The following is a 22,066-nucleotide window of genomic DNA, read 5'->3' on the forward strand; positions in this document are numbered from 1 at the left end:
TCAATGCGAAGCTCTCAACTGCTTCCTGAAATTAGATTTTCACAACATGAAACCTGGGTATGGAGTCATTCCTTCCTGTGCAGGTTTTACTACTGTTTAATATGCATTCTGTTACACTTGGTGTTTTTCACCTTGAGAGACAATCTGATCTTAAATGATGTCCTGTTGTGTGTTAGACTAAGTAAATGGACTAAAAGAAGCACAAATAGTGCCATGTCCACGTGTGGATGCCATACAGCTTTTGAGAGTGCTATGGGAGCAGAAACACTACAAAGGAACTAGTAATGGTAGATTCTGACTGAGTCGTATTTGGTCTCCTGGTGAATGAAGAGCAGACTTCTTATGCTGTCCTGGCCTGATAGGTCTGTGCCCACCACATGGCCATGAAAAGATGGAGTGCTTCTGTAGACTCAATTTTTTCTAGTATTCTCATGCTGTCTTCTGGACCAGGCTGTATTATTCTAGCAAGTGAGCCATTATGAACAGCGAGTAATTATGGACAGTTAGCAATGACTCCTCATGGTTTTCTGTGCATGATTCCACTTTACACAGATAGCGATGATAAAGAAATGACCGCTGAGTGAGTCATTCAAAACACCCGTTTCTTTAGAGGATGCTAAGTCACAAATACCAAATTACAGAATCCAAGATGTTTTGAAAAGTGCATGGTAGAAGGTAGTTTGGAAACAACCAGGGCCGGACTGGCCAGACTGGTCATAGCAGGCACCAGGCATTTCCCTGGTGGGCGAACAGGGTGGGGCCGGTTTTGGTCACCTGGCGTTTTTTTTGTTCCAGATTAAGGCCCACTTTAACAAATGCAGCTGCAGTGTTTTCATGCGCAGCCCCCCCCCATTACTAAGGCCGGTCCGACTCAATTGCCAGGGACGGTTTGGGTTCCCAGTCCAGCCCTGTTTTGGTTGTGCACACTACAGAGTGGGGTCTTTTGGGAGATCTTGGTAGATTTATCAGACGTTTATTTTATTTGGCCTCTATAAGAGAAAAGTTCCCTCTACTGTACATTTTATGGATATTGCAAGTCACAGAGTTCCATGATGATACACAGGAAGGAGGCTGAAGTTGACTTGCAATATCCTTAGCATAGTGTAATAAGCTGGTTCCATGCGTAGAGGTGACACAGCAGACGCCATTGTGCTTTGCACGTGTGAGTTCGTATCCCATCATCGTCGCCAAATGTAATAAGCTGGTTCCATGCATAGAGGTGACACAGCAAACGTAGCTCAGAGATGTGTTTATGATATTTATTAAGTTCTTAACATCCATAGTAACAGCCCCACCAGGAACAGCCTGCTAGCTGCTCAGCCCATTTTCCAACTGTCAACACTCACACCAGTCACCCAAGAATTCCACTCATGTCCATCACACCAACATTCCACACAGAACACTCACACTGGCTGAGCAGCTAGGAACAAGGTGAAAAGGAACATTATAACATAACATGAGGATACTACACATAGCAATATCGTCTCAATGTACAGCAAACAGTACTTTATTCCTTATAATACATAACCACACTATCACTATTCCCACAAACTTTTTAAACCTTTGGTGCCCTGCTCTTTGATATGAAAGAGTTATGTTTGCAGAAATGAAGAATGAAAATAGAACTTGTAGAACAAAATAAACACTCTAAGTTATTAATTTGTTGCAAACTTACATTAGAAACTATTTAATTTCAATCAGATTAAATAAACGAGGTGGCTCAAAATGTGAAGAGACAGGTAGAGATTATATCATTCATGTAATGATCTATGCAGAAAATAAATATTTTGCAATGATATCTCGTTTCTGCTGACTCCTCTACTTAGAAAAAGATATCAGTAGAAGGAAAAGCAATCTCTCTTTTACATTTCTTAAGCTGCAGCCTTGTGCCTTGGCTGCTGGCTCTTGCAGGCTGTGCTAGGAGGTATTGTCGCATCAGAACTCAACTTTAATAAGTTAAACACTTGAGCCGCTATGTCATTTCTATATTAGGCGATTAAGGATGTCACATCTTGACTTTGATAAAGAAACTAGAGACATGCTTTTAGAAAGGGATGGCAGGATTCCATGTCCTATATTCCGATTTCATCCTGTACTTTATTGCTGAGTATTGTTATCACAATGCTGTGCATTTATAAAAAATAATGCAAAATAGGTTCAATCCAGAAAGGTCCAACAACCTGGCTCTTTTGCAATTAGAAACGAATAGATGTGTTCTGAGCACACCTAGCTTTTTAAAATTAAACCGTTTTTATCAAGCTCTAATGATCTGTGTGCTGCACCTAATAGAGTATACCCTAATACTCAAAAATTAAACAATGGAAATGTGGCTAGTCAACTGAAAGTTGACTCAGGCTTAGATGCGCACAACATAAAAGAATTTCTAATGATCTAACATTTCTTTCACTGATACAATTTTATTCCTGTTGATTCACAGTAAATTCTGTAAAATTCTGCACAAAACATAACATTTTTGCAATTTTACATATACACATTGATTAAAGTTCTGTTGTTTTGAAACAACTCGGAAATCTTTTGGTGTGTTGGCACGTGATGCGCCATACGTTATCAAAGAAGGAGATCAATTAGGCATCAGAGAAAAATCGTTCAGGTTAATAAGTTTTTAAATACCTTCCCAAACACTCCCTGGCTCCACTAAGAGCATCACTGAATACAGCGGCTAGACTGGTTACAGGCACTAAGCGAAACGAGCACATTTCCCCAGTCCTAAACTCTCTCATGGTTGCCTTATGAAGCACGTATTCAGTTAAAGATTGTCGTTCTGGCGCACAAAGCCCTTCACTTCAATACTGCCATGTACCTGGCGCAAAAACTGGAGCTCTCTTGTTGTGGTGTAAGATCCTCAAGAAGCGCCAAGACTTTTCTCTTGAAACCACTCATCTTTAGGAAAAAGAGAACTTGTCACAGAGCCTTTTCCGGCTCAGCCCCAAAGCTATAGAACTCTCTTCCACCTGAAGTACGCCGAATCTCTTCAACGACTGCATTCAAATTGGAAGCCAAAAAATTCTTTATGAATACATTCTTACCCTAAGTGGGCAAGGCGCACCTGCTCGCAGACATCGATCTTACTTCCATTGGACTATCATTTGTTATGGTTTTTTTTGTGCAACTGTCCCTGAATATGCGATCATTCCTGTGTTTTTACTACTACTTGATGTCGATTTTGCTTCTATGTCCTTCCTCCCATCCTATTGTAAAGCGCTCTGATATCCCTCGGGATCTTGTTCGCGCTATATAAAACTTTATAAATAAATAAATAAAATAAATGTGAAAGTGCAATTTTGATAGGTTGAAATCGCGTGAGTGCAACCAATAGGGCGGCAGGTTAGTTCGGTTAAATGCGGAAGTGTTTCCAAACACCTTGTCGCGTTATCGGATTACTGGTAACGGAGTTCGGCGGAAGAGCGGGTCTTATGGCATGAGATAGCGGAGGTATGAGGAGGTGAGTGCTGAGGGGTCAGTTCAATGATTGAGTTAAGAACTTATCATGATATTGATATATAGTGATTGAATCTCTTTTAACTCGGCAGGGAAGGATAGTGTTACGTGGAAGGAGGAAGGAGTTGCATACTTTATCATTTCGAGTGGGAACGAATAGGTAAGCGTGGCATGATTTAGAAGTGATGCTGTATTCGAAGTTTGGGCAAGATCACTGAGTTCGATATTTTGCATACAGAAACACACGTGAGAACTTCTGGGGCTATTACGTACGAAGGTGTCTCATGGTCAGAAACATAAGGTATGATTATTTTTTAGTTGATTAGTATTGTATTGTGATTCCGTTAGGTTGTGAGTTTATATGCTAAGAAATGTATACATATACTGTAGGATACGGACATCACTTTTAAAAAAAGGGACTCAAGGATCATTGAGAGGGAGTGGCTCTCAAACAGTGGTGTAAGGGATTGCTTTCCTTTTATATTTTGACACACATTGCACTGGAGGTGGTCTTATGGTGAAGGATATTTTGGTTAGAGAAAGTAGCATTTCTTGTACATGTTAAAATGTTACCATCGTTTTTTAAAACCCTACTAATGTGCCTGTACATTATTATTATTTCTTATTTACAGTGTTGCCCCTGACGAAGGGACTATCTACGTGTCCCGAAATGCATTGGGCGATCGACAACCAAATAAATGATTAATTGATTTTTTTGTATATTGAATGATGTTAAAAATGCTTGTGTATATGTAAAATTGCAAAAATTAGATGTTTTGTGCAGAATTTTACAGAATTTACTTTGAATCAACAGGAATAAAATTGTATCAGTGAAAGAAATTTTAGATCATTAGAAATTCTTTTATGTCGTGCGCATCTTTTGCAATTAGGCCATAAGTAGGGCTTGATCAGGTAGCCAGCGCCAGGACACCCCAGGGTAACAGTGCACTCCAGAAGCTTAATTAACATAACATAACATAAAACTTGATATACCTTATACAGGCATTTTAGAACAAAAAACATATAAACCAACGACAGCACAGCAGAAAAGGTTGAAGATAGTGCCATAGTTGTTCAGACTGATGCAATAATGTCTGGCAGAGTATGCATTCTCATGTTTATTTGACTCTGAAGAATAATAGTTTCGTTATTCAATAAGTATGAATGCTACATAATTAATTGCTATGTATGCCGCTCTCTTTGAAAGGTTTGGGGCACACTGGCAAAATGGAAAAGTTACCACATTGTTTCTCTTGGACGCATTGCTTTGGCCCTAAACGGCAGTGAAATTGAAGAGCTAGATTTGAGTTCCGTAGATACTGCCATCGCACTTAGTCAACAAACCGAATGGACAACCGACCAGGTAAAAATACTTCTCTAAAATGATGTGTCTTAAAAATGGTTCCACATAAGATCTGCATGTCCATTTTCCTGTCTTCGTCAGCGGAGGGCCCCACCTCAAAACCCTTGGTAGAAGACCGTCTACCAAACTTAGAGATCCCAACCCTTTCGATAGGCCTTAGTTTAGGTAAAGAGCTTCAAGGTCGGCAGATCTGGCCGTTAAACCATATCCTCTCCCCTCAACTGTAATGCTGATTATAAACCATATGGTTACATAAGTCAATGCTTATGGACTGAGTTTTAATTATGTATAGACAGTTCCTAATTATCGAATAGATTGGTTTTATATATTAGTGACTTATTTATGATGATATTTTGTTTTAATTTGCCATCTAAAAAATTCTCATGTTATTGTGTTCATACAACTGCAATTCCTGCTATTATATACTGTTAATCCTGTTTGTCATTTTTAACTATTGTCGCACTTTTATGGATACAATGTTTATCCGAATAAAGTTTGTGAACTGAAAGTGAAAGAGAGAGGATGTGGCGTAACAGCTAGAGCGGCTGACCTTTAAGCTGGGGAAGCAGGTTCAAGTCTTGGCAGGATGCTCAAGCATCCTGTGGTTCTAGCCATATCACTCTCCCCATTGCCTGAAAAATATATGTGTCCGTCTGTAATGCAACTGGTGCTCATGTAAGGCTCTCTGATGCCTTCGGGTCGAGTTTGGGCTATATAAAATTACAACAAAAAATATTAATAATGGCTTGCCGCATATGTTGAGAAATATCAAGAGCTTTAGGCTGTACTCAGAGGAAACAGTAACTTCAACATCATAGCAGTGTGAGAAAATACATAGGAAAGCAGAGTCTGCAAATGCTGCAGGGGATGTATTTTGCTATTTATTCTCAGGTTTGACTCACAGTAATAATTATAAATCAGAGTGGAATCCATGTCAATGCCTCTGTTTGGGTTCACACGAGATGAAAGGTGAGGACCGCTTCCAATCCACTGCAATTGTATTGTCTGCATGCCAGTGGCTGGAAAGGGGGAGATGCATACACTCATGTGAGTGTGGGATGGTGAAATGGCTCCCTTTACACATTCAATTAAGACCTTTTAGGAAATGGCTGTTGATTAGACTTCCAAAAGCACTGCCCTTTTATCGAGGCTATGGGTGTGGAGGGGGTGAAGCTAACAGGTTGAAGGAGGCCCTTTTTGGTGAGGCCAAAACATGTGTCTAACTTGATCGTACTTCAGTGCAGAGCCGTCACATCTTATTGTTGTGGGCACTCCAGGCTGGAGACAGCCCTGCTGTGAGGTGCATCACCACACAAAGGCTGTGTCTGGAGAGCAAACAGGTTCTGAAGCATGAGGCAATGGTCACATTTTCAGTTCAGGTCAAATAGAAACTTCGTATTTAAACTGAATAAATCACTTTTTGCTGAAATACAAAATAACTGACGGTGTTTGGGGAATGTGATCGGAATAATCGATTGTTCAGGAAGTGTGCGGACTTTTTGTGAAACTGATTACAAAGTTAAAACTGCACCGCAAAGAAAAGTACAAAATGTCTGCTCCTTCCAGATTGTGGAAGGCAGACTATCCACTCCAACCTGAAGGAGGAAGAAAAACAAATGCTCACAGTGTCAGTATAGAGCAACATTGTTTATGTGTTTATATCCCCCCATTTCATAAAGAGCCAAGAAGCAATACGTACGGATGTATGACGTTACAACGCACACTTTTACAACTTATTTTTTACAACGCAACATCCATTACAACGCATTCCATTACAACGCATGCCATTACAACGAAATTTTAAAAACTACATTTACAACGCATTCCATTACAACGCATACTACCTTTACAACGCATACCATTACAATGCATTACATTACATTGCATGTTTGGTAAGTATTGGATAGTGTAGGGGTAAAATTTACTATTCTAACTCCAGGGGGTGCAACAGTAGGGTAAGTGTTGGATAGTGTAGGTAAAAATTACTATTCTAACTCCAGGGGGTGCAACAGTAGGGTAAGTGTTGGATAGTGTAGGGGTAAAAATTACTATTCTAACTCCAGGGGGTGCAACAGTAGGGTAAGTGTTGGATGGTAATGGTATGCGTTGTAATGGTATGCGTTGTAATGACTGAGTTGTAATGACATGCGTTGTAGTGGTGTGCGTTGTAGTGTCATGCGTTGTAATGGTTGCGTGGTAAATGCATGCGTTGTAATGGATGTTGCGTTGTAAAAGTTTCGTTGTAATGGTAGTGCGTTGTAAAAGTTGCTTCGTAAAGGTTGTTTCCCCATACGTACACATTTATATACATTTCTGTGTATCCTCGTAGCTTCTACTCTGTGGATTTGAATCTCCCCAGTACTTCAAGGTGCAGTTTGGAAACTCCGCCAGGCTTCTGATGTGAATGTGGCAGCCAGCACTGCTGCGTGCCCAGTGTAAAGTCCTAGATAGCCTGTGGCTTTTATATAGCATTTTGGAGCTGAGTGTATCAGTTTCTAACCACTGAAACTAAAACTTTTTTATTATCCAACTTAAGGGCAGTGATTTTACTGACTTCCAAAAGATCAAAGTTAGACTCTGCCTTGCCAGAATTTGATACAGCCTAGGCATCTAAGGTCCACGGTAACTCATGTGCCGCTTTGCAATAAGTTGAATTGCAGTGGTTTTGCATAGTGCAGTTTGGGCATCAAACACATAACCACAAGAACCATCAACAGAGCTGGACAAGTGGTCAGCCTGATCATAGAAGACAAGCCGTGAAATACTGCAGCTTAGTAGGCCACTATAGCTGGAGAGGATCAGACTAGATGGAGAAACCCAGTATCCGTATCTTGGCAGCAACAACATCTCCTGTTGTCCTTCAAGCGAGTATGCCACACTATCAGGGGTGTAATAGATTATGTGTAGTAATTTACAATAAATGTATCTATACCTGCAATTCAAGGATATTTGTCCAGTTTGGACACAGCAGAATGTCCACTGATTATTCGTGATCGTGAATGCCGGTCTCAGCATCCCACTTATCCTTGACCGTCACACCATCCATCTCACTTTCCAACTGAATGAACTGAAAGACATCTTGCTGCACTGTGTCAAATAGGAATGCATCATTGTTTATTAAGATATGGCACATTTTTGCTCTTTCTCTGCGCTGGCCCACTGAGTGCTGCCTAGCACCAACACAGGCACCATTGGGCCATGGTGCAAGGGTGCCTCTGTTACAGGCAGGATTGTTTTTGTGGACAAAAACAATCTTCAGTGGCATTGCCCTCTTATCAGCCAGTGGCAAGACCATCTGGTGCAAGCCACTCAATTTTTATAATTTAAGGGCCGGTCATTGGGCAGACACAAGGAGCTGGAAGAGAGTGAGAAGAGACAATTTTCGTTTCCACAACAGGAGGCGGAAAATGTGCTATAATAATAAACATAAGTGCTTAAAGTAGGCTTGTGCGCATAAATTGCATAGTGAGGAAACAATATTTCACATAACATTAACATTCAGCATCCACTATGTAGAAATAGGTGACATGGTGTAATAGTACAAGACAAACATATTTTAACACCTGCATAATTAATGACAGTACATTGTAAGAAAGATGTGCTACTGTTTTCAATATTGCCTTTTACAATGCCATCCATATAGTTAATGTGTCATTAATTAAGCTTCATAAGACACTATAAAATGTCAAGCATCTACATGCAATATTTTAAACTGAATGACTAGTTATTACTCAAAGCGGATTTATTTCGATTAGGTTTACCTTGCAAATACCATTACAAACAGGGACTATCCATATCCACACTAGTATTAGCATCCCCCTTTTGGCACAAATGAACATAAAAGATGGGCTGCAGTGTGGATATTCCACACATCACCATTTCCTTCTTCTCAGTAAGTAACCTACCTGGAACTGGCAAGTCATGTCATGAGCTCACTCTGTAATAGAACTCATGCTACACCTCACATAAGAGGTCCAACAACTATTTAAAAAAGTCTGAGATTCTTTGTGTTCCGATATTGAGGGTATATGGCCTAGTAGATCAGACTGCACTGTCCTTTTTAGGGTGAGGAAACAAATGCTTTCTATAAATTGGTTCCATTTGTGTAGTGGCACAGTGAGAATAGAAAACAATGGAATGGAATGAGGCATAGATTCATTACCAGTTGCTGCCATTAATTCAAGCAGTCCATATTCCCCTTTTGTTCTTCTAGAGTTAAAATTCATAAGCACATTATTTATATGTTGTATTCTTACCTTTTTGTTTTGTTTTAATGGTATTAGATATATATGAAATTGTATGTGGTACTTTAAAGTATACACAGTAAAGTAAATGAAAAGAAATATTAACATTCAACTTTGGAGCCTAAAATTTTGACTCAATATTTTGCTCATAAATGTTTTGGGGATGTTAATGCCCTAAATTATATATGCTATGGATAGGTAACACTATATTTCAAATTTACCAAGACACTCATGAAAAAATAACCTACTCTTGGATCGAAGCGTACTGGTGCTAGCTCTTAATATTTTGGAAGATTGAAAATTCCGTTATTCATGTAAACCTTGCACAGTTTGTACTTGAGCAGCAGGGGCTAAGTAGAAATGCACACGTGATTTTTTAAACTTGTGAATTGTGATTCTTCAAATGTTATACTTAACCTTCAACCAGAAGTTAGTATAATGTGAAATAGTCCATAAGTTCAGAGAGTTGTGTTATGATACTATTGCACATCGGTGTTCTTTTTTTATAAATTATGCTTACTTAGCCTAATACAGTAGGTAGGTTTCAAGAATGTGACCAAAGTGACCAAGATATGTGAGGAATGTAAATGGCAAGTCCTGAGCCAGAGAAGGAAAAATGATTGTGAGGAAATGAAGATTGCATTTAGATTGAGTATTAGAAAATGGAAAATAACACTTCTCAATATTTTAGTTATTTCTGATTCATTCCTAGGCTCCAGTTGCGATAAATGCATGCACCTGCATATGAGAATAGTGTGATATTGAATAGAACTGTAATTCTAATAATTTACAGTGAAAAATGTTAACATCAGATGATTACATTTTCTATACAAAAAATGTTAGAAAATACCATTTGAAAAGACAGCAATATAAGATGGGATTTAAGAACTCTGTTTGAAAAAAATTGTATTAGGAAAAATATTTTGTAATAAACTTTTGTACTTTTTTCAGGCAAAAGCCATTTTTAGAGGGTTTCTAAAAGATTCCCGAAAATCAGTGAGTGATTTAAAAAGCATTGATTTGGTGGGATTGGGAACAAATGTGTGTGCGATTGACTTCAAAGAGATATCTTCAATCAAGACATCAGAATTCAGGTAGAAACCGTCTACTGCTACCATATACTTTTCAGGTGTCACCAGGATACGTGTCTTTATTTAAAAGTAGTCTATGTGATTGTATTTATGAGTGGACAGAATATGAAAAGAATGTATTACAACAGAGTTGATGTTAGATATTTCTTGATATTGGACATTGGGTGCCTTGCTGAATTATATATATGAAGTTTGCTTCTTTTGTTAGAAATATTGCATTACAAATACAAAGCTTGATTCGGGCAAGACTGAGGTCATTATTTTTCGAAATAATGTACATTTCTGGTCCCTCGGCCGGAATAATTAGGCACTCTCCCAAAACCTACTAGGAAAGCAAAAATTCTGGGAGCTATGGTGGACGAGAAACTCACTTTTGGGGACCAGATAAATGCTGTTGCATCTGCCAGCTTCCAACCTTCTCAGAATGATTAAGAAAATAATGCCCTTTATGCCGGAGGATAGTCAACGCAAAGTTATATCTCTCATTCTATCAAGGCTGGATTACTGCAACATCCTCTGCCTGAACATTCAAGAACGACATTTAAACAAAGTCCAACTTTTGCAAAATGCGGCAGCCAGACGGCACGCCAACATTTGTATCTGTCAAAAGGCTTCACTGGCACCCAGTCAGACAACAAGTGTGTTTCAAATCCTTATGCACTGTTTTTAAATCCCTTCAAGGAATAGGGCCAGAATATCTGAAACGCTGATTTCAATGGTATGTCCGTGAAAGAGCCCTCCGCACCTTAGGAGCTAAGAGGGTGACAGTACCCTTAATGAAAAAAATTAAGTGGGGAGGGAGAGATTTTACCACCTGTGCCACAAGGGCTTGGAATAAACTCTCTCTCCATATTAGAACTGCCACTGACCTAATGGCGTTTAGGAAAGGATTGAAAACCTGGCTTTTCGGTTTTTAGGACTCTTATCTCAACCTGTGTTCAGATGGCAGTAGCTAGCATCAAGACATCCTGGGGTAACCGATGCGCTTTAGAAAAACAATTAACATAACATAACATAGCATTGGACAAAAAATTATATGACAGACATAATGTTCACTCACACGTTAACAATTAAACAACAATACTGAAAAGGAATACTGCATGATTCAAAAGTGCAAAGGAAGATACACTTTTGGATGGGGCCACTTTGTCAATGATGAGCTATGTTTTATTCTAAAAGTTGCAATCAATACTAATTTTCTGAATGTTAAATGCAAATAAAACAATGAACCGCAGGTTAAGTCAATGGTAGTTTAAAAAAAAAAGAGGCTTCACTGTGTTTTCATGGGTACCGATTTTTCTGATGAACGGAAAGAAACTTGAAATTTTTCATCTAGAATGCAGAGAGCCAAATCTGGCACAGCAAAAAAATGTTTCGGTATGTAACTATTCAATACCCTACTAACTTGCCTTCTCTCTTCTTATAGTTTCAAATCTGTGCAGGATGGGTTCAGTGCTCTATATAACAAGCCCTGTCTTTCAGTATGGACTATAATTCATCAATCTAGAGGTACAAGATGACTAATGTGCACCTGTGAGGATCTTCATAAATGCATATTAAAAACAAAAATGAATATCTACGATGGTTAACGAGCTGTTTCATGGTCCATTTTGTATCTCAAATAAATGGTAACCAGGAAGGAAGATGTTTGAGGGACTTTGGATCCTCACCACAATTACCACCTCTGAGAGGCAATGTGTTGGTATTTTTCTGTGATGATTCAGACCTTAAGCCTATGTTCTCTACACAGTTCCCATGCCAATAGGTTTCCATTATAAAGGATTCATGCCACCGAAATTGTCAACAATTCTTTTCTCAGTGGACACACCTGGGCACCTGTACTGTAACTCTCGCTTACTCGCAGCACGCATAAGATGACTATGTAAGACAAGCAGTGAGGCTTGTGGCATTATTAGTTCTTTGAAATGTAATCTTTGAAGAAAGATCTCATCACAGTAGTCATTGCATGACACGGCCACTAGTATATTGAAATTGATGCAGTAATGAATAGGCAGTAAAGGTAGAATACAACAATGGCAACAGATGTGAATGGACACTCTCCTGGTCACTGTGATGACTTGTGTGATGAACAATAAATCTGAGTCAAAAAGGACCCCCAGAGTTTGAGGGAGTTGGCCCCAGTGTTAGGCTTTCGCAAATGTGTCACTCTAGAAACCCCAGAAACAAGACTTAGGACTTCCATTTTAACCCATTCATACAGTCTCAATTTTGTGTTATCCACTCTTGCCATTCATATCTAAGAGGCAGTCAATGAATGTCGGTGTCATCTGCACAGAGTTGATATCCAGTGTTATAGCTATTAGGTTGTGAATGGTTTTAGCTATGTCCTGAAGAACCAGTCAGATTTAGGAACATTGGGGCACACCAATTCGCCGTTTTGGACATTTGAAGGAGGTAAGGACTTAATGTTTCCTTTTGGGTAAAGCTTTAAAGTCTTTGAAAGCACAACCCCTTTTTATACCCACAAGGAGTAAGCTGATCATTGGGAAAGAGAGAGAGAGAAAGATTAAAGCACAGTACTGGCCAGATCCTTTTAATCAGTAGCTCTTTTGTGACTTTCATTATTATGGTTTAGCAGTCCACTGTGGTCCAAAGTTCAACTGGAATTCAAAAGGGAGTTTCCTAGTTTTTTAAGTAGGGCAAGGAATGAACATCATGTAGGTTAAAGATAGTAACCTTGAGATGGTTCCATAGTTGCAGTTATCTCTAGATCAGTACTTCGATTATTGAGAAGCAGACTGGTAAAAATGCATTAGGAATTTGGGGGAACCTACTCAAAATTTAAGGAGCCATTTAGAGAATCTTCTGTTGGATGCCTTGATGGCAGACTGGCAGAGTTGATTAATTTTAGCATAGTAGGTATAAATGTGAGAGGAAGCAAGGTTTATTTTATTAGTGGCTTTTTATATTGGTAGCATTTGAATTGAGTGGGTGTGTTGCATACTAGGGTAGTGGAAGACTGATGAGTGGCAGTCAGATCAACATGTTTTGGCACAAAAAAAATTCAGAGCATTGCACACTTGTTTGGACTGGTGGTATTTGTGGTGTTGTAGGAGGGTCTCTAGTTAGTTCTCGATGTATCTAAGAAGTGTTCTGAAAGAATTATCAGCTTATTAAATCAAGATTTGAGGCCAGCCTTTTAAGTTATGTGCATGGCTAATTTGGTGCCATGGTTTTGAATTTTCAGAGTGGTTCTATCTGGACTGTTAGCTTTCATTTTATGGAGGGAAGCAGCCTTCTCGGTGGATCCTTAATCTCCCCAATATATAAAAAAGGAAACTGGGCGCTAGCAGAAAATTATAGACTTATCACCCTCCAAGATATAGATGCCAAGTTGTTTGCTGGAGCACTATTAATTAAACTAAATGAATGGGTAATAGAAAACAAGATCTTGCCACTGAATCAAACTGGCTTTATTAAGGGGCTTGGAACAATGACGAATATTATGGCGTTAGCATTGATAATTGAAAAGTCGCTCAGAGCTAAACAACCCTTATATCTATGCTTTGTAGATTTTAAATCTACTTTTGACTGTGTTCAAAGAAATTTATTGTGGAAAAAACTCTTGGAAAAAGATATTCCAATTGAACTATTAAGATTGATTAAATTGTTATACAGTCAAACTTGGGTAAAAGTAAGGATGGGGGACGGCCAATCATTAACAAAAGAGATTCAAGCACTAGAAGGGCTAAAACAGGGATGTGTGTTGGCCCCACTCCTTTTTAATCTATTCCTGGGAGATCTATCAGGAAATTTGGATGAGCTGAATGCACACCCTCCGAAACTAGGGGGCAAACTGATATCCAATCTAATGTATGCAGATGACGCCATCCTTTTAAGTTATACAAAAATTGGCCTTCAACGTTTAATTAACCGAACAATCTTGTATGCTAATGAAAATGGAATGGAAATAAATGAAACCAAAACAAAAATCATGGTGGTCACTAGGAAAATAAAGCTGAGACAAAAAAATAAATGGTATATTGAAAACACCCATCTGGAACAAGTAGAAGTGTACAGGTATTTGGGTGTACTATTTGACCAGAAGGGAAATTACCATTTACAATAAGTGGACATACAAAGAAAAGCCAACTCGTTAACTGCAGCATTCAAGATAGCACAGAAATCGCTTGAAAATCTAACCTATCGGCCGCTTTTGAAAATTATAGGGGCTAAATTGCTCCCAACCATAACATACGGTACTGAGGCATTAATGGGGATGGATGCGGAAATAATAAACAAGGTACTTTCCAAAACATATAAATCTCTCTTTTATCTTCCAAATAATGCTTCACCAGCACAAAATAGGTTGGAATTCGGTCTAAATAATCAATGTTTTGCAAGAAAAGGTCAAGTTATCAAAACATGGTATAGGATAAAAAACGACCATGATAATCATATATCTCAGCTTCTTTGGCAAGAAATAAATAAGAATACGAATTCATTTGCATGGAAGTATTTAAATGAGGCAATAGAAGAGTTTGGACTTATGCCAACTTGGAATAATATGATAAGCAATGGATCGTTTAAAAAAAATAGTAAATCGAATAACAAATCACCTATCACTGGTAAGTGATAAAGATACGCTGGCAAAAAGAAAGCATTCGTGGTCAGTAATAAATGGATATCAAAAAAAGAAGATACAAGAATACTTGGAGATACCCTGGTCTGAAAAATACAAACAATGTCTCATAAGAGCAAGATTTGGAATTCTACCGGGCCTTAGTCACGTCCCTCCGTGGAAAAAAACTAATAGTAGTACATGGTGTAGACTTTGTAAAAGTGGTGAAGAGAATATTGTTCACCTCCTATGTATCTGTCCTGAACTCCGTAATGAAAGATGCACACTACTTAAATTGCAATTTAATATACGTGGAATAAGGACATGCAGGCAGGCACTGAAAAACTGTCTTCATTCAAATGATATAATCATGAACGCTGCCTTTGTAAGGTTCTTAAAGATAGTAAATGCAAAACTGGGTGAATAAATTAGAAAAAATGATTTTAATGAAATTTTAATGAACTTTTAAGGATATAATCGTTTTTATTGTATTGCTATTAGGCATATGTTTTTGTATTGGAAATATTGTAAGATTTTAAATAATCAAACAATAAAGAATGTACTCAATTCATCATAAAAACATTTTTTTTTAAATAGCCTGTATATTGTGAGAGTTTAACTTGAGTTGGAACTGGTTGGATTGATAATCTTCTTTAGACAAAATCCATTAAGCACAGTGAAGCGTATAAGAGCACAATTCAATCAGAACAGGGGCTGACACTTTTTGAACCTACTTTTGTTTTATCTTTGAGAATAGCAAGTCAAGGTTGTTCCCATCTGCTTTACATTACTGTCTCTACAAAAACCATTCCACACAGAACAATGACACAAACAATGCTAAACCTCAAATGCATACAATGTTATGTTATGTTATGCAGATTTGTAGAGCACATGCTGGCACTGAGCCGGTGTGAGTCTAACCAACCCTTGGGCCTAGTATGACTTCTCGAAAAGCCAGGTCTGCAGCTTCTTGCAGAATTCAAGAATTGAGGGGTGACTCTTGTGTGCTGCGGCAGGTCGTTTCACGCTTTAGGAGCGATATAGAAGGCTTGACCACCGGAATTGGTTTCTGTATGCCTGGGATGTGTGTAGGTAGGAGTATGAATGAGTGGAGTTGTCTGGAAAGTTTGTGAAAGCAGATTTGATTCTTGAGGTATGCTGGCCAGTGTTATGTAGTGCTTTGAAAGTGTGGGTGACCTAGTGTTGATGAAAAGAAGATGGCAATTAATTGAACTGTATATTAGAGTTTACTGTTGCTCATTGGTGTCAAACACTGATGAGAGATCTAGCAACAGTATTGGTATCATACCTCTGTTCATACTCACTTCAATGTGTGCTAATGCCTTATTTGACATCATAAATGCAGTCACATTTTGTTTTTGTTTTTTACAGTGTGGTGGTTGCAAGGATCGGATCATTGCCCTGTGGTATGTCTGTTCTGCGAGAATTTAAGAAGAAAGCAGAAAAAGTATTTGGGAAGTCTGAAAGTTGGACCAGTTCGATTTTGTATGACATTGGTATTATAGCAGGTAAGGGTTACAAATGTAGGGGACGCTCACTTACTGTTCTATGGTGTGGCGCCGCTGCCAGGGCGACTGACACTGGATGCTGGGGCTCACAGTTCGATCTCCGGCGGCAGGGGTCTGCCCAGCACCATGTGACTCTGGGCAATAGCTTGCTTAATCTTCCCAATGGCCCCCAGCACCGGGATGCCTCCGGGTAGCTGTGCGCTTTACAAATACTGGATTTACATTCCATTTTACATTTATGTAAGACTACTCCCAAATGTGTTTCGAGGCTAGTGTCATCTTTAAAGGGAATGCATACATTAGTTAACATTCAACTCCATAGTCAGATGTGACATTTTTCTGTATCTGCCAATAACCTTGACGTTTCTCTGAATGAGTACACTGCACAATTCTCTCATGTCGTATCATTCTGTAATGGAGATCCAAATACAAATATTCAAATTGTAGGATGCAGACATTATTAGGGCTGTAGTTCTTAAAAGTGTAGAATTTGTTTGCTTGAAGAAGTAATTGCGTTAGAAGAAGTGACCGAACATATTTAACGACTTCAAAGCAGCAAAACTCCTGACCAAAAGGACTCCAGTGGAGCTGTCAAAACAGCTGGCATCACAACTGAGCTACGAGCTGCTCAATATGTTCATATAAGCCCAGGCAGTGGAGAAGCTACAGAATGACCTCAAACACATGGTTATCACTGCCATCCACAAAGAGGGTAAACCTAAAGAGGAGTGCTCCTCGATCTCACTCCTCAACCTAGAGACTAAAATCCTTGCTAAGATACTAACAACGAGACTGCTGGGGCTCTTAACAACCCTCAGCCACACAAATCAGTCTGGATTCAGGCCAGATTGGTCTACCTGACTGAATCGCCGACTACTCCACAACTAGCTTGATAAATCAGGCACCTTGAAGGAACCACTTCCAATTCTCTCCCTAGACGTAAAACAACCTTTACATCGCAGTGATTACACCGCGATGTCATTACAACACGGTCATTACAACAACGGCCTTGTTAGCACGCAAGGCCATTACTACGCAAGTCATTACATTGACTTATAGTAGCTGGCGCGCTAACATATAGTTTACTATTCCAACACCTTCCCTACTGTTGTGTAGGCTAGAGTTGGAATAGTAAATTATATATTTCTAATGTCAGCGGGCCATCTACTGCAAGTCAATGAAATTACTTGTGTATTAATAGCATTGCGTGGTAACAACGCGGTTGTTGCAACGACCGTGTTGTATTGCCACACGATGTAATGACTCGCATAGTAAGGAGTCATATTCCGCTAGACACCAGAAATGCATTTGACTTGATTGATTGGTCCTACCTGTCCCATGTATTGAGGTGTTTTAGATTCAGTTCTGACTTCCAAAAATAGGCGGACCTACTGCACCGCAGTCTGACTGCAACCATTTGGGTAAATGGTGTGCTTTCCTTAGAGTTGACTTGGAGAAGATGTGACAGGGATGCCCACTCCCTCCACTCATATTTGCTTTATGTATAGAACCACTTGAGTTCTGGAATCAGGTCTTCGGCCCAAATTAGCAGATTCAAATCCAGTGATGGAATGATGGATACAATTTTATTATGTCAACCATGTCTTTCTCTGTGCCAAAACCTATTGAAATGATTACACTAGTCTTTTCCTTGTGACAGGCCTTTAGGACCTTCCCATGATTTCGACTAAACTGAGTTAAATCCACCATTCTCAAAATCCATGACTGAAACATAGAAGGGATGCACTTGCACCGGCTTAATATGACATGGAAGGGTGTTGGGAATTAATTAAAATGCTGAGGTCAGACAGAGAAGGGGAGCGATAGCAGCGGTTAAGCCAATTGCAATTTGCAGGCCATGGACAGATATGGTCCTGCTGCTCTGAGAAGGACTAGTGTATGGGTTCTCCCTCACAATGAAGTGAAATCAAGCATTTTGAGTAGTGATTTCAGTTTACAAAACTCAGTGTGTTGATTAGAACAAACGGCCAGGACTCCTAAATGTCCACGTCATATGGTATTTTCAGTAGTTGTGACTTTTCAGTTAATTTCAGATTGCATGCTGAGACTTGTAGTTTTGTCCTACTAGTACACGTGACAGTTAAAATGCCCTATCATACAAATTGCTGTTGGCTAAAATCCACACAAAACATGCTATACAGATATCATTAATACTGCCCCATTCTTGCCCAGTATTTGTGGTTGCCTATCACTATACCGTCTGATTAAAATATAAAGAGTTGATACTCTTCTACAAAACTCCAAATGCTTTGAGTTCCAAAATAGCTTTTTTGCCATTGTTTGTATCATTGAATTTGTTAACAGATACCATTTGTCTGCCCTTATTTAAGCTTATTAACATTTTGCACTGGTGTCCTATATGTTTTAGGAACAGGTGCTGCAATAAAAAGTTGGCATCCTGTGGATGTGAGTGGATCAAGGGTGGGTCGTTCACGCAGACCTCCGTCCCTGCATTTGCAGTCATTTAGTAGGATTTCCAATGGGGTCACCATTCTGGGAATTCTACTAAAGGGACATTTTTGCACCCCAGCAGGCTCATCCATCAGTTTTGGAACAAAATTATTCTTGGTCTGCAAACCAGTTTCTACTACTGCTTTGAAATCAGAGAATGTCACCAGTGTTTAATTCGAGCCGGTGATTGCAAGTGGGGCTCACAGGCACTCATTGTTGAGGACTTATTTTTCCTCATCAGACTTTGACCCAGAATGAGGGAGGCAAAAAACAGAGGGGAAAAACGGAGGAAAAGAAAACGGAAAAACTGTGACTGTTGGTAGAAACCTGTGGGAGTGAGGTAAAGGGCCAGGGATTCTCTGGTAGCTCATTAATGATGCTTGGCCCCCCTCGAATCTGTGCCTTTGCACTCCCACCACTCTCTGCCCCTGGCCCCCCTCTCATCTGTGCCTTCGCTCTCCCACCCCTCTCTGTCCCTGGCCCCCTCTCATCTGTGCTGTTGCTCTCCCATCACTCTCTGCCCCTGATCCCTCCCTTATCTGTGCCTTTGACCTTCCACCCCTCTCTGCCTCTGGTCCTCCTCTCATCTGTGCCTTTGCTCTCCCACCACTCTCTGCCCCCAGCCCCCCTCTCCTCCGTACCTTTGAACTCCCCCCACTCTCTTCCCCTGGTCCTTCTATCATCTGTGCCTTTGATCTCCCCCACTCTCTGACCCCTGATCCCTCTCGCATCAGTACCTTTGATATTCCACCACTCTCTGACCCCTGATCCCTCTCGCATTTGTACCTTTGATATTCCACCACTCTCTGCCCCCGCCCCCCTCTCATCTGTGCCTTTGCTCTTCCACCACTCTCTGCCCCTGGCCCCCCTCTCATCTGTGCCTTTGATCTTCCACCACTCTCTGCCCCTAGTCCTTTTCTCATCTGTGCATTTGCTCTTCCACCACTTTCTGCCCCTGGACCCTCTCTCATCTTTGCCTTTGATCTTTTTACCACTCTGTGCCCCCTGGTCCTTTTCTCATTTGTGCCTTTGATCTTCTGCCACTCTCTGCCCCCTGGTCCCTCTCGCATCAGTACATTTGATCTTCCACCACTCTCTGCCCCCGCCCCCCCTCTCATCTGTGCCTTTGCTCTTCCACCACTCTCTGCCCCTGGCCCCCTCTCATCTGTGCCTTTGATATTCCACCACTCTCTGCCCCCTGGTTCCTTTCTCATCTGTGCCTTTGATCTTCCACCACTCACTGCCCCCTGGTCCCTTTCTCATCTGTGCCTTTGAACTTCCACCACTCTCTGCCCCCGCCCCCCTCTCATCTGTGCCTTTGCTCTTCCACCACTCTCTGCCCCTGCCCCCCCCTCTCATCTGTGCCTTTGATCTTCCACCACTCTCACCCCCCTGGTCCCATTCTCATCTGTACCTTTGATCTTCCACCACGCTCTTCCCCCTGGTCCCTTTCTCATCTGTGCCTTTGGTCTTCCACCACTCTCTGCCCCTGGCCCCCCTCTCATCTGTGCCTTTGCTCTTCCACCACTCTCTGCCCCTGGCCCCCATCTCATCTGTACCTTTGATCTTCCACCACTCTCTGCCCCTGGTCCCTCTCTTATCTTTGCCTTTGATCTTTCACCACTCTCTGCCCCTGGTCCCTTTCTCATCTGTGCCTTTGATCTTCCACCACTCTCTGCCCCCGCCCCCTCTCATCTGTGCCTTTGCTCTTCCACCACTCTCTGTCCCTTGCCCCCTCTCATCTGTGCCTTTACTCTTCTACCACTCTCTGCCCTGGCCCCCCTCTCATCTGTGCCTTTGATCTTCCACCACTCTCTGCCCCCTGGTCCCTTTCTCATCTGTGCCTTTGAACTTCCACCGCTCTCTGCCCCTGGTCCCTCTCTCATCTTTGCCTTTGATCTTCCACCACTCGCTGCCCCTGGCGCTCCTCTAATCTGTGCCTTTGATCTTCCACCACTCTCTGCCCCCTGGTCCCCCTCTCATCTGTGCCTTTGCTCTTCCACCACTCTCTGCCCCTGGCCCCCCTCTCATCTGTACCTTTGATCTTCCACCACTCTCTGCCCCTGGTCCCCCTCTCATCTGTGCCTTTGATCTTCCACCACTCTCTGCCCCCTGGTCCCTTTCTCATCTGTGCCTTTGATCTTCCACCACTCTGTGCCCCTGCCCCCCCCCCCCATCTGAGCCTTTGCTCGGATCTTCCAAACGGAAAGAAAGAAAATAACATGAGGATGTCTTCTATGACACAATGCATGAAGAAGCCAAATGAAGAAGTTATGTGCCCATAACAAGTACTATAAACCCATGACAGACGAAGTGCTAAGACTTCCAGGTTCCATGAGAAAACGAGAGAATGTGCAAATGGCTTCTATTCCATCATACTGTGAATGTGTGTGTGGCCTCATGGATAATGAGTGTCAAAGAATCAAAGGATTTTAAGTAATCTTTGTGTTGATCACACAATAACAAATCTTCTACTGTTCTCAGTCAATGGTTAATCGCTGGTAGATCTCCATATACATGTGGTTTACTAGGTGATTATTATCTTGAATTTTGGCTTCATTCAAAAAAGAATGACCACTTGGACATCACAAGTTCTGTCTTTAGAGAAGAAACGAATCATTGAGGTAACTATTTTGAACTATATATCACATTTGATGATGACCTGCCAGACTACCATTGGACAGAATCTTTGGTGCAATTTCATTGGATCCGTAGTATTTCTTTTCCAGCAGGTAAGCACTACATTGGTGGTATCAAAGGTCCAACAGCATTGCATCAATATTTTGTTGCATGACTTATATTTTTCTTGAAAGATAAACATATTAATCAGTGACAATTTCTCATCTCCTATTTCCAGCAGACAAGGTTTGGATTTAACCCTGTAATCTTGAGAGCCAAAATAGAAGTCCTGCATTTTTTGTGGGGAGCAATCAATACCTTTTGCATAACGTCATCACCCAGAATGCCTTTTGCTCCAGTTTCAGTCAAACGCCCTTTTCATGAGTGTGACTGTTTATCCTTAGCAGCTTACTAGCATACCAGTTTTATGCTCAGGTTTGACAGCGCAGCTGTCACTAGACAATTATGTGAAAACCACCAGGAGAGGGGCTTTGGCTCCGCCCACATGTTGGGAGCCAGGAGTGCATGTTTCGATTAGGTAGAAGTTGTGTGCTTCCACAAAAAAGTGTTTATCCTTCACACACCTATGATAATTTTGTTTATTTACCCAGCTGCCTGAGCTTGAATTTGCAAAGATACACACATTACAATGTAAATAGGGCTCCCGGTTTGATGGTATCTATAGTTTTGTCATTTCCGTCTGTATT

General features: G+C 40.6%; 1 protein-coding gene across 2 annotated transcripts in view; it reads left to right on the forward strand.

The window, feature by feature from the left end:
* Nucleotides 1-22,066, forward strand: part of OTOA (otoancorin) — a 185,815-nt gene that overhangs the window by 135,048 nt on the left and 28,701 nt on the right. The window contains exons 15-17 of one of the 2 annotated variants that reach the window (XM_078665134.1): nt 4,667-4,822; nt 10,018-10,160; nt 16,132-16,268. In XM_078665134.1, the coding sequence (XP_078521260.1) occupies nt 4,667-4,822; nt 10,018-10,160; nt 16,132-16,268 (436 nt within the window). The remainder of the gene's footprint in view (nt 1-4,666; nt 4,823-10,017; nt 10,161-16,131; nt 16,269-22,066) is intronic. The other variant, XM_078665135.1, reaches the window with a different exon arrangement.

This window comes from Lissotriton helveticus, chromosome 10, assembly GCF_964261635.1.
Source record: "Lissotriton helveticus chromosome 10, aLisHel1.1, whole genome shotgun sequence".
Taxonomy (NCBI): Eukaryota; Metazoa; Chordata; class Amphibia; order Caudata; family Salamandridae; genus Lissotriton; species Lissotriton helveticus.